Raw genomic sequence first — 14,041 nt, 5'->3', positions numbered from 1 at the left:
AGCAGAAAGCCTGACACTTGTCCTTTGAACCCCAAATGGTAGCAGTGGGAACCTTGGACAACCATATTAGAGCTTGATATTTTGCATTACAAAAATACACAGCCATGTTTTAGAGAGTGATGCACTAGTGAAAGCAGCTAGCATGGTTGCCTGTTGCTTCATCTGTTGTCACATGCTTGTTTACAACTGCAGGGTAAAGGTGGCTTAAAATAAATGTCGTCTTATACCCCTGCTCAGTGTCGTCACCTTCCTGCCATGATGACTTGTTCAGGGATGGAGCGAGGCTGGCTGCCTGCCTGGCAGCTTGGCAGCTCTGTCGTGCAGGCTGTGCTCCGGCACCTTTGCCCACGGGTCCTGGGATGGTTGCACTGGTTGCACAGGAGGTCGCTGTGCTGTTTCTTGTCCTTTCCCAGGTGTCACACCATGTGCCTTCAAAGTGCCTACTTAGAAGGCCACTTTCAAAGGGCTTTACTCTCTGCGGTAACAGGGAGTTAGGCTTGGTGATCCTCATGGGTCCCGTCCAACTCAGGATATTCTGTGATTCTAACATATGTGTATATTAAGGTTAGAATAAATGTTGCAATGCATAAATCAGTATGTATCTACATTTGTTTTTAATGTAAAAGAGAGAAAAGTTGATGCATGACAAAGTCCTTGTTCTCTGTATCATATTACATCATTTGCGACTAGAAACGGTGTATTGTACTCCCTCTTCAGCTAGTGCAAGACCTTTCCCATGAGAGTGCTCCCTGGGCTAACTTCACATGCCTTGGACAACCAGGCTTTATTAACTGTACTGTAAGTAACTCCCGGTAGGAAATGGCAGCTACTTGTTAGGAGAAAGGCATTGCATTTCCCCATGTTTAATCCTTCCGTTTTCCCTTCTTCCCAGACTCGTCCTCCTCTGAAACGTGGGGATGCTCAGTGCCCGTCTCCTGCTGAGTCACTGCCTCGCTCGCCTGGCTCTGCGCGGGGGGTGTGAGGCGCTTGGAGGCTGCTCAGGCCCCCCGTCAGGAGGGCTGTATAGTATTACAAAATCTCATTTGCCATTACATTATGCTTGGAGTAAATCAGCGTGTTACTTTAGTCTTTCACCTCTGAATGTATACATGTCAGGGGGGAGGAAGGGGGCGGCAAAACCCCGGATAGGTCAAAACTATATTCATTTGGTGACTTCATCTGACTCTAGCTAGTTGGATCTCGTCCATACTGAAACTCCCAAGCCTGCCCACAGCGTTTTCTGGACTTAAAAGGCGGAAATGGCAGGAGTCGGGAGCAGCAGGCTGCCTGCCCTGCCAGAGCTGCTGCTGGGCTGTGGCGTGGCTGCTGCGCCGGTGAGTTATGCCTCTGACATAGTGCTTCGGGTGCCCGGCAGCGTTGGGTTTTCTTAATCAGGGTTTCTGATTATTTTTGTCCCTTCCTAATCGGGGGCAGGTGTTTCCCTAGTGTAGATGCAGGTGACTGCTCAGGTGTGCGGGTGTATCCTCATCGTTTTGCCTAGGAGTTCATGCCTGCACTCAGGTGGGGCAGTGGCTTTGGGGACAAGCTCTCCTCAGCTGCTGTCTTCATTTTCCAGTAAATCTATGTTTGCTAAAGCACTTGGGAATCTACTGTCTGAAAATACAACTACTCATCCATCATCTAGTGGGAGCAAAAAGATAGGAGGTTCCCCTCTTATTTGCAGAACCCAGGCTAGGAACTGAGGCTTGCTAAAATGTGCTGCCTCTCAAGGCATCCTTTCTCCACCATGACGAGTGTACTCAGCACTGCTGTTACCTTGCTTTACGGCACATTTTTAACCTCGTACAAATCCTTTAGCGATGTCTGCATGTATGCTTAGTAATCTGTTACTTTCCATAAGAGGAAAAAAAAATAATAAAAGGAGGATTAAAGCTCCCATGTTTGTCTTGGTGAATTGAGACTTTGTTTCACAGAAGATTAGATGTTGGTTTATTCATCAGCTTTTTCAAGGTTTTCTAGTTACAAAATGGTCATGAATTCTTTTCTGTTTTCTAAAATGTAGGTGTTTCTGATTGACTTGGGTTTACTATATAACATAAGTCAGAATTATTTTTCTCTGAATCAACCTTTTTTTTTTTTCCCCTCACAATCCCTTTGTCTGTTGTGAAAGTAGACTAGTTGCCAGTGTATTGTGAAAATTTTACAGGTTGAATGCCTTCCCTCAGGGCATCAGAGCAGCAATTCCAGCTTAATATCTTGGAGTTGAAAGCCTTGGGGGTGGGAGGGTAATAACTCTAAGTAAAAGCAGTTTATTTTTTTAACATTGCAGCCTTGCCACACTTATGTTCCTCTCATTCAGCCCACTTCAAAGGTTTTTGTGGTTCTCCATTAATAAAATGCCTTCTTAATTTGTAGTAACATTCATTTTATACTGAAATTTGTGCATCCTTTCCCCACGTTAACGAGTGCCTGTTCAGCACCAAGCACTGCTATTGCTTTGTTTGACTAAGGGGTGGTTTGAGGGTGCTGGGCACTACTGTGGTTCACTCCTAACCAGCCAGAGTGAGCACACCGTTGCAGAAATGGTGGCGGCCAAAGAGTCTGAATTGCTTCCATTTTGTGTAAGCTGTTGATGTCTGCCTTTCTTGAACCTCTACCCTTTGTCAAGAATGTATTTTTTAGTTGAGATTCATCTACTCATAGAAATTGATAAGGAGCCTTTCAGGATCTCGAAATGCTTTCAGCTGCAATTAAGATATCATGTAGTTAAGTGTTAATATTGCGTTCTACTTTTGGAGGCAAAGGTGAACCCTGAAGGAAAAAAAAAAAAGTGTTAGTATTGTGGAGACATGACGTTATGTATTACATTGCCATACAGTTTCAGTGGCAGCAGGAGGAAGGAAGGAATGAGAAGGTAGTCGGAGACATAAAAAAAATCTTACCTATGCTATGCAAATATGACTGGCAAATCAAAAAAATCAAATTCATTCGAGTCAGTAAATGTTGCTTGTCCTCCTCAGGTGCCCTAAAATATTCCAAGCACTAAATCATTTTCTTGGAATTTGTAATGGTTCTTCCGATTTCAGGGACCTCTCCTAATTTCAAAACTGGTTAGTGAATAAACTTAAAACCATTTTGTAAAAAGTATGCAGTAGACAGTGTAATGCATTGCTAGTTATTGGGCCATCTCAGAGGTTTTGGCTCAAACTGTGTATATTGTTTGAATACTTTTGATTGTGCTTTTCAGATTTGGGGGAACTGAATGTCTGGAAAAGAATCAGTATTTTTCTGCCTCACTGATAATGTTTTGGGGTTTTTTTGATTTTTCTGAAGCCATATGTACCACAAAACAGAATTACCACCAGTCTTTTTGTAAGAGTAACTCAGATTTGGGTCTAAACCAGTTTTTGAGACCCATCGTAAACATTTATGTAGGTCAGAACATCCCAGCATTGGCAGGCAGCCTCTAATTTAAAAGAACAAAACTTAAAACGTGTCCTAATCCAATCAAAGTAAATCTCTAGTACTCTAACCTCACTTGCATTTAAACAGGGAACTGCAATGAGAACAATAGAAAATATGCTGTTTGCTGTGTTAAATGGTAATCCTGCAACATCCAAGCAATCAAACTGTACGTGGATTGCCTCAGTCAATCAAACTGTACATGGATTGCCTCAGTCTTGTCTAGACTCTGTTAGCGTGCTTTGCAAATCATCTTAGGTCTTCAAGTCAGATCCATGTTGTGAAGCTAAAATGGCATTCAGAAGTGACTGAGATGCATGGATAATAAAAGATTTTTAACATTTCAAGGCCCTTTAGTAACATGAGAACAGTGCACAAGAGATTGAAATTTGGCATTTTAAAAGGTGTGGATTTCTCCCAGTATTACAGCCAGAGGATTCTTTTCTCCTTTTCTTCTTTTTTCCATGGCAATACTTCATTGTGATTAATCTTGAACTGTTTGAGCTTCCGACTAGATAGAGCCTTTATATTGCTTGCTGCAAATATCGCTTCAGTTGCAGTGCTCTGACGTGAGGGCTCTGGCCACGGCCATTGAACTTGCTGTGGGAGTACAGCAAAGTTAAAAGGGAGACTAAGAGCAGCGTTGTCAGAACTGTGCTGGACCTTTTTGTGTTATTTTTCTGTCCTCAGGACTCGTTTTGGTAAAGACAGCCTCGAGCATTACTGGTGTCTAATGGCTATGGCTAAGGGTGTATGCAGTGAATATTAAAGAAGCAGGCAAGGTCCGCCTGCAAATCAGCTGCCATTTCAGCATGATATGAAAGGATGAATTTTCCTTTTACAGGGATGTGGTCACTGAGGCTGGCAGGTTTCTTCCTTCAGCGATTTTTGTCTTGCAGTAGCTTTCATCTAGAAAGCCTTTCCAACAGGAGCTACTGCAGTCTCATTCAGCTACATCTTAGCCTTTCTGCTGTATCTTCCACTTCAGTAATTTTTGGTGTAAGATCCTTTGTTTCACTGGCAGTATCTATCCTGATGCTATCAGGTGCCAGTTTCCAGAAGGCTCCTCTTTGTATTGCCGCACAGGCTTTCTACTGCGTTTAAAAACAGAACATCATACTGTGCCTAATTGTACAAAACGGGAAGGCCTGGCAGGTTCAGAGGTGATGGCATGTGTGATGAGTTTTTACGCTGCAGACAGATTCATTGCTGTGATCCTTCCAGTCTTGCCATGATTACTGGTTTGGCGTAATACAGCTTCTGCTGTCAACAACTGTTAGTTTCTCCCCGGAAAAATAAATATGCCACTTGGAAAACTGTCCTTGAGCACAGCTGGATAACACCTTGTAACAGCTGCAGTTTTCTGTACCAAGAGCAGTGGAAAATGCCTAATAGCTGAACGTTCAGTGCTGCATGTAATGCCTTAAAAAATTAATACTCCTTTGGGAGTAATGTTTACCTTCGGACAGGCTGAGCCTGTATATTTCTGATTGGGGAAACTGCTTAAGCATGTACATGATTTTCAGCACCTATCTAATCCTCTGAACTGAGGTCCGTGTTGCTTAGCCATGCATGTGTGAAGTGTTTTTCTGAAATGGCCTGGACTAATGTGAGAAGACTCTCTTATGGCTTGTTCATATTTACTGGGGATTTGAATTTCAGTTTCTTATAAGTAAAACAAGGCAGAGGCCTTTGTGGTTAGGCAGTACCATAACAGCCAGAGGTTTTTAACCTCCACCTGCATGCTCTGAAGTGGGGGATGTGATGTGCTATCTTCAATCTGCTTTTAGTTGCTGTAGAATCTCCAGGCATCTCTGTGAAAGGTGGAAGCTTAAAGATCTCAGTGAGGTAGGTGCTGATTGTATAAGCCTCATTGCAGCCTTATGCTTGAGAGCCTTCAGCCTAAACAAGGCAAAGCCTAACAAGTCGAAAACGAAAATAATGTTATTGGGAAGAAGTAGTGTATTGGGACATACAAGTAAGTCACTAGCAACTTGGCCATTAGCCTGTAAGTCTTCACCTGTCCAGCTGTTCTCTTGCGTTGCCTTACAGATGTTTATTAATATGTGTTTTGAATCTGGATCGCATTTTTCAAAGCAGTTCGCCACATGGAGAACTGAGTCCTGAAGAAAACCCGGGCCCAGCTGTGGATGTTGAGCACAGGGGTTCTTGTCTATCACCGAGCATGGCAGCTCCGCTACCTATGCCTGGCTGTTCTTTTTTCTTCTCTTTTTTGTTGTTTTTTTTTGTTGTTGTTGGTTTTGCTTTGTTTTTCAAGGTCTGTCTGTGTGGCAAACAGGATATGTGTGTATCTGAGCACCAAATTAGAACATGCTTACTGTAAAGGAAACCTTTCCCAGCTGAGTTTATTTAAAACGTAACCATGAGGAGGGTGGGGGACAGAAGAAGCCAAGACATGGGGAACTCTTTCAAGAGATGCAAAGACATGGTGAACTCTTTCAAGAGAAGAGGCTGTGGAAGATTCAGACATATGTTAACAAGTCACTGGGAATAAATGGCAATGGCATGTTGTTGATTTTTTAACAGAAATTCTGATTCATTTTGCATATATTTGTTTAAAATTGTATTGATACATCCTCATGCTTGTCTGTGTGTACAAATGTGAAGCTATTGTCTCTAACAAATAGCCTGAACTTTCATTTGACCCATAGGCCATAATTCATTTGTAGACACAGAGTAGGTTATATTACAGATATCCTTCAGGGTATCATTGTAAAACTCAAGGTTATTCATTTACTCACTGTTTCCTGAAGTAGAATTCTCCATCCCATGCACTGCAGCAAAGGAGGTTGTTTGCTCTCCTGTCACTTGCAGAAGGATAGGTATTTGTCTTTGCGGTTGCTTTTGGAAGAGGATGATGAAGGAATTTCTGCTTCCTTCCTGCATGTGGATTTTCTTGATCTTTTTAACAGCAGACTTGCTGCTTTCACTACTGGTAGCTAATGGTTGTTCTGGGTTCTGCCTGGTCTCGAGAGGACAATTAAAATTTGGATGAAGGTGTGGCAATTGCAAATCAGAGTAGCTCTATTTCAAATGTTAGCGTCTAAATATCTTTAGCTTCTTTAGAAGTGAGTAGACTGTTCCATATCGATGTCTTGGTTTAATATTAAACTCACTATTCTGAATCTTAAGTGAATATTAAAGTCACTATTAAGCTGTTACTTGAACTGATCTTTACAAACAATACTGAACATGTTAGTTTAGTAGTGACAGTAGTATCTTTCTGTTAGTTTCTTATCTATATAAAAAGTCTAGGAATAATAAAGTAAAAACCATGCTAACAATGACAGTTTAAGCTTCATATGCCATTAGTAACAAAGGTGCTGTTTGCCTTTGTGCTGTGCTCAGTCCCTTCCATCCTGATGTTGAAGCTAAGCTTTCATGTTAGCCATTATGGTGTGGTTTCAAGAGTAAAAGGGCACTCCCTATTTCTAAAACTTTGTTCCTAGCGCTCAGTTCAATCCAAGCACTTAAGTGTGTGCCAAGAGAATGACCTTTGCGAACTGTTACAGTGAATATAGTGCTATGTTCATACAATTAGCTGTGCTGTTTGGGAGCCTGCAGGAAGAACTGCACAGGGTGAGGACAGGCTGATTTCTTCTGTACTTTGGAGGTGCCCAGGCAGAAGTGGGTAGAGGGGCAGCTTGGTTCTGAATGAATTGCTGGCGGTAGCAGCCTGATTTTTTTGAGCCTACTTTCCCTTCCTGGTCTGTCTTTTCTTGTTTTTAAATTTTTTTCCTTCTCATCAGGCAAATTTGGGAATTTTATGTTTTGGATCTTAATGTCAGTAGATGGGGACAATTTGAAAGCTCATCTGTGTTTGTGAAATTTGTTTCGTAGAAGGTGACCTATATTGTGCACTTCATCATCTTGTATTTTAAATACATTCCCTGCTGCACGTACTTACACACTTCTATGTCACTGTGTCAAGTTTCAATGCTGCTGGGTTTTTTTACACTTTTTATCTGGGTTGCTCCAGCACACCTGAAAAATGGATGGAGTTAACCTGCAGTCTTTGTGTTCTCTGCAGAATTGTCCATGCAGACCTCGGATCCCGCAGAGGAGATCCTGCTCCCTTTCACTGAGGGAGAAGGTTGAGGTCCAAGGCTGAGGTTGCAGGACTGGCACCAAAGCTAGCCAGTTTAGTGACACCTTGTAGCTAGCACTAGAGACAGAGGTGTGCAGTCCCCACCAAACCCTTTCTTTCCAAGAATAATAGCGCAACTTTGACTATTTGATCATTTCTGAGACACCTCGTACTCATATTGTTACTAGGGGACTTTGTCTTGGGAACATTATTTACTCTTTTCATGAATGATCTTGAGACTGCTCTTTGAAACTGTTGATGAGATAAACTTGAATGTGCTCGTCTTTTCTCTTGGCAATATCTTGCAACAGAAAGATGTGACTAGGGTAGAGTAACAGGGAATAAAATTGAATAGTATACAGATCCAGTCTATGTACTTGGAGACTGATGATAAAAGCTACTATGAATTAGACCTTCCTAAGGAAAGGACCTTAGCTAACTAGGAGGATCTATTTAAGATTCTGTGGCTATGAACATTTTCAGCACAGAGTGCCATTTTGGTGAAACGTTATCTGAACACAGTCTGAAACTGTTTGGCTGTGTTCAGGGAGGACTGCTGGCATGACCAGTAAGTGAAGGTCTGACTTTATAAGAGACTGAGAGGACTGATGTGTTTAATCTAGCCTACCTGGGCACTGGGACAGACTCTTGAGTGCTGTCCCTAACGCATTATGAAATCAGTTCTGGGAAAGAAAAAGCCATTAGAGCTGGAGGATAATGTTGGCAGGAGAACAAATGGGTTTAAGCTGAGAAGAAGTGTTCCTAATGATTTAGAGGAATCGGGCTCCGCCGCAGCTTTCCAACCAGGCAGTTGGGAGTGCAAGTCTCGGTTACTTTCAGGATAGAGATTGGTAAATTGATAAAAAAATATTATCTGGTATTCACTCTGTGACTGTTAGGAACTGAATTAATGATCAAAAAGGCCTCTGTCCCAGTAAGAAATCAGTATTTGAGTAAGTAGAACAGCTACATCTCCTAGAATTTGTCTGAAAATTAAATACTGGGTTAGGCAGTCTGATCATCCTGCAGTGGTAAAAAACTGATGTCAGATCACTATGTTTGTGCAGCACTATGTGACAAAATCCCAGGTCTCTGATCCTGTCTGTGTATCTTTAGGCTATGTCTGATTCTTTTTTTTTTTTTTTCCCTACCTCATTAACATTAAGCAGAATGCTGGAGGTTTGTATGTTCTTTAAGTTCACAATGACAGCTATAGAAATATGTTCATAGATTGCAAGAGGACATTGAGGAGGTCATGTACCATCAAAGAATAAAAATTAAGCCTCCTTTCTCAATAGAGAAGGTTGTGCAGTGATGCAGCTTTTCCTTCTTTTTTTGAACAAGAAGTATAAATTCATTGTATCCAGAAAACAATTATCAAAATGTCAAAAATATTTTTTTATCTTTTTTTTCCTAGTTGGGGAATGGCGGTCAACGTGTACTCTACCTCTATAACCCAAGAGACTATGAGCAGACATGACATCATTGCATGGGTTAATGATATATTAGCTTTAAACTACACAAAAGTCGAACAACTCTGTTCAGGTAAGAAAGAGCGGTATGCTCTACAAATGTTTATTTTAAAACAACTTTAAAAGTCTGATTTGTTGAAAATAGATAGCTTTTAACTTTGACATAAAACAGTTACTCTGAGAAGAGAGACTAATGTATGTGCAAAGGAAGCATTTTTGCATTCATGTTAATCATGGAAAGATAAGGTGCCTTGAGAAAGCATAACAAATGCAGAGGTGAATGGGACGAATGTAGCAGAAGATACATAGACATAATAAAAAGGTTGACTAAGCAAGAAAAGAATACAGTCATAAGCTTTTGTGTTTTAAAGCTACCAGGGTGGTATCTTTTCAAATGGAGAGTGGACATAGAGATAAATAGAGAACCAACACCCTGGGTGAATAAAATTCTCCAGCACCTTTTCCTTCCTGGTGAGGGTCCTCAAATCCCTGCTGACGTTTGCAGGAAAAGAGCACAAGTGTGACTGTGAAGAAAAACATGGATCTGAGGAAATGAGCTTTTAGCTGCTGTGAGGGCTTTAGAAGTTTGTCAAGAAAATCTGCCTGTTTCTCTTTAAATGTAATTGAACTCTTGTAAGTAAAAAAGGGTAAAGGTTTGAATACTTGGGGCATTTTGGTTAATCAGAGTGGTAACTACAAGATACGTGTTAAACAACGGGGTCTGTAACTAGATGGTGACTAGAAATGACACAAAGGCTGATGTTTCACTGAGAATACAGATGTCCCTGGGGAGCGATTCTTTCTGATTTCCTACTGTGATTTTTAAATTTGAAGATGTTTGTGTTGGAGGAGATCTAACTTAGATCGCCTACTTCCAGACAACTGACATGTTGGGAACATCCTACTTATGAAGACAATGCTCTAAGTACACAGAACTGAAACCACATTACCACATTTCAGCTATTTACTGGTCCAGCTGAAATGCATAAATGCGGTCTTGTATTCATATATTTGAATTTACCTACCATTCTGGGCAAATTTTCTGTCTCAGAGATGTTCCCTGAAAGGTAGAGAAAGTCCTTTGAGGATGATAGCCTCATAGCCTGCTCTTCAAAATTTAAAAAACAAATCTCAGCTGCAGAAGCAGTCTTGCATGCTTGCAGGCTTGCACAATGACTATAAAATTGAGGCTGAAAAAGTGCAGGTTAAAGTGCTTGTAAGTAACTGATAGAAATAAATAATGAAAGACATGGAACATGGGAAATAATTAACAGTTATTAAACTTGAAATTGAAATGTTATATTTAGCTGATGTTATATTTACATGTCCGGAAATTAGCCTAAGTATTTTCTTTTGGTGAATTATACATAAAGAAAATATTCCCATGGGGATGTGTGTGCACATGTGTGTAAATATGGGTGTAGCTATATATGGATAGATATATATAGATACACACAGGCACGCATATAGATAGGTGTGTGTATCTATCTATCTATATATATAGATAGATATACACACGCACACACACTTACAAGGAGATAGAAAGATACAAGAAAATGGGCATTTTCATTCCAAAATACCCAACATTTGCCATTGTTTGAAACAGGAAGCATACTAGACAAGTTATTGCCTTGTTCCTGCATAGCTATTTATATGCTCATAAATAGTTGAAAGGAAGCTTTTGAAGTGAATTCTCCATCAAGTTAAATGTGTGTGGGCTTACAAAAAGAAACAAAGACAAAAAAAAACCCCAAATCCTTTCCCAAAATAGGGGAGAGGTGGTCTAAGAAAATTTTGATTATGCAGAATACAATGAGTTAAAGACATTTACGAAGATCAGATTGGAGAGACTTCATCTGTGTGGGGCAGGCAGGAGAAAAGCGTGGTAATTGTCACAAACCCACTGTCCCACTTCATTACACAGCTTCTTATACAACTTCTTCTGTGACCTCCAGTGAGGATTTTGGGACGCACCACAAGGGAAAAATTGAAAAAGGGTCGTCTCATTAGAGCTCTTACTCTGTCTCGTATAAAATTAAATCTTTTCTTCCTTTAGAACTTCCTGGATTGTATTGATTGCTATTGTTACCTGATGCCTTTACATTCATATCTTAACAAGTCAAAACTCTAAACTTGAATTTCCCCATTTGGTTCGACAGTCAAACTTGATACTTACACATTCTTATTTTTGCGTTAACGTTCATTACAATCCCAAAAGGGGCTTTGATAGTTTCTTATCTGAAGAAGCATTCTAGCACAGTCCTTCCTGTGGTCTGGAGGACTTTACTCTCTGAACTGATGAGTCTAAATTCTGCTAGATTATTGCAGACACTACAGCACAGTAGTCTTACAGACTAGGTCCTTTCCATTTGAGACTGCATCGTCCATTTCTCACGTGCAAGACACACATGTGTAGGGATTGAAGACAGATGGACAAGAAGCTTTGGGAATCTTTCTGTATTTAATATAGTTTACCATGTAAACTCCAAGTCACTTATTTAATGTACATATAGTTTATTTAGTGTACTTCTAGTGTAGTTTACAGGATGGAAGCTAGCGGAACAGCAGCACAAATGACCAGCCCCAACTAACAGGCAGAGCACCAGCAAGCATGATATGGACCATAGTTTGAGAATGCCTAATCTAACTCATTCATTCTGGCGTTCCTTTGGCTGATATGTTCCTTGAAGCATTGGCAGCTTTCATGCAGCTTAATGTTAGTTTCCATAAAATATAAACATTTCTCCAGGACTTAAAGAGAAGGAATATGTGGGAAACTCTTTATAACTATGAAGCATTTCACAGCATTAACAGGGAGCTGCAGAGCCACTGTAAATGAATTTTTGTAACGTACTGTAAAATTGTATGGACACTTTCTTCTTTTTAAGAAAAAAGCATTAAGATTTGTCATGCTGTCATATGACTATTCAGTTCTTGTTCATTTTTGTTAATAAGGAGCAATCGAAAGGCCAGAAAAAGCTAAATGCAAGGCCAAAAAAAGCAGGGGAGGGAAGCGGGGGGATGCTAAGTCTGAATGAAAAGCTTGAAGGCACTACTTTTATGAGGCATGGGCTACCTAGATGTGACATATGCTTGTGTTCAGTACCTAGCTGTGAGCCCTCACGGGTGCCCACGTTGTGCAGCCAACCTAGCAATAATTTTGGACACTCTGAGCTTAAGCAAGAAGGAATAATGTAACATTCTGCCTTTAATAAAGTCTTTATTCAGAGCACACCTAAAGCTTAACATGGCAGTTCATAATAAAGACAGAAAAAGCAATCAGACCTCCTTTTTCTCATTGCTGTGGAGAAGTAGCTTTGGTAATACACATGCTGTAGCAATACCAGCCTATTCCCCAATTGGCGGTTACAGGAACAGAGCTGCTAGGATGAGGAGCAGCAAAGGAGGAGGCTGGCTTAGTCATAAAGTATTTGTATTCTTTGGGAGTCTTAGATGTGTTTTTGTCTCTGCTAAGTAGGCCGAGCAAAGTACAGTGTCCCCTGAGCTTTCTGAATGCCTGCTGTGGTAGTGATGTGCCAAAAAGGCCAGGTTATGGATGGATACAGCCCTGGAGAGTCTAAATTTAGTCTGCAGCTCCTCTGGTAATTTAGTTTTGACAACTCAAGAGAGAAAATCTCTCTGAGCATCTCAAAGCAATACAATTCTCCTCACTTTAGGTGAGTGTCATTTTATCAGTTTTTGGTCTCCGGGTTTGACTTCCTGCGAGGTTGTTAACTTGAATATGAAATGTATAATCCGGGGTTTTAATTGAAGGCATAGTGCATTGCCTTTAGATGGGCATTAGACTTGAGAGCATTTAATGTGATACATGAATGAAAAGTAATAGAGAAGAACTGAGTGGATTTAATGTAGTACAATCCCATGTGCAACACCCATAGGCTTGGGGAATAGGAGTTTAAATGAATTATGATGCTAGTTGTTTCTTAAGAGTCATGCTATTTTTGTAATGAATACACAGTGGCTTCTTAAAAAGAATTCTGACTAAACAGCTTAACTGAATTTTCTTTACTAAGGCTGTTTTTCATCTATAGGGAATACCAAGTGAACATGTTACAGGGCTTTTCATGAGTGGCTGCTACATGAGAGTATATTCAAAATAAGAGTCAGGCAGGAGACTATAGAGGGCTTGCATATGAATTAAAAAGAAACAACACAAAGTGTACAGGCTGTATAAATTATGAACAAGGAAGCTAGAAATGGTAAATGTATATAGAAAGGATATAGAAAGGAAAATGCAGCCTGAAGTGAGGTATAATTTCTGGCTTAGCTGTACTTGTGTGAGATCCTTTGAGGTTAAAAGATACAGAATCTTTTTTCCCCCCTCCTGCATTTGAAAATTCTCAGTAGAATTATAAACTTGCAAATCGTCTGGCCTCCAGTGCATACAGACCTTTTGTCTTTCAGGATTTGTATGCAAGGATCAAGGATTAAATGTAGGGTGTGTGGGTTTTTTTTCTTCCCTTGCTTTTAATAAATGACCGTATTATAAAGAGAGCATGTGGTTTGGCATTTTCAAATTTTAGACTGTGATGCTTTCTCTGCAGATGCCCTGGGTGTTGCCACAGGGAATTTTTCATGTGGTGACTGCTGTAGCTAGTACCGAATCTCAGTTGGCGTTTCTCCTGTGAAAATATATAGTCCCTTTATACATACATTTTGTTGGTACTCCACCGCCCTGATCTCTGAGGAAGGCAGGCAGTGTAAGGATAGGGCAGATGATGTTCTTTGTTTGACTTTGTATTGCCTCTCCGGCTCGGGATTTGGGGGAGAGCTCCATCAAAGCCTCTGCGGGCTGTGGTCCCTTGTGACCGGCGCTGTGCCGGGAGGAGGGTCGCTCCTGGCTTGTGGAGGGTGTCCGAGGTGTCCTGCTTCCAGGGACCGCGCGCTGGGGCTGTGCGCCGTGGGGCTGATCACCACTAGGCCTGGCAGTGTTTGTTTGCAAGGCGGCCGTCGCGCCTCCGGCACCACCCAGCATCAGGCCCATCAGCAGCAGCAGGGAGCGGCGTGACAGGCACAC

At 41.0% G+C, this 14,041-nt stretch overlaps 1 protein-coding gene across 4 annotated transcripts in view; it reads left to right on the top strand.

Moving 5' to 3' along the window:
- The window catches only part of MAPRE2 (microtubule associated protein RP/EB family member 2), a 100,945-nt gene that overhangs the window by 53,637 nt on the left and 33,267 nt on the right, over positions 1-14,041 (top strand). For 3 of the 4 annotated variants that reach the window (XM_087753846.1, XM_087753833.1, XM_087753839.1), the window contains one exon: positions 8,949-9,076. The exons of the other annotated variant lie outside the window; for it this stretch is intronic. In XM_087753846.1, the coding sequence (XP_087609972.1) occupies positions 8,956-9,076 (121 nt within the window). In that variant the 5' untranslated portion in view covers positions 8,949-8,955. The remainder of the gene's footprint in view (positions 1-8,948; positions 9,077-14,041) is intronic. 4 annotated transcript variants of the gene reach the window in all.

Source organism: Nipponia nippon, unplaced genomic scaffold, assembly GCF_047370975.1.
Source record: "Nipponia nippon isolate SJK-2023a ecotype South Korea unplaced genomic scaffold, ASM4737097v1 scaffold_1, whole genome shotgun sequence".
In the NCBI taxonomy this organism is placed as follows: domain Eukaryota; kingdom Metazoa; phylum Chordata; class Aves; order Pelecaniformes; family Threskiornithidae; genus Nipponia; species Nipponia nippon.
The sequence above is the reverse complement of the archived record's forward strand: the minus strand, read 5'-3'. Positions and strand labels throughout refer to the sequence as shown.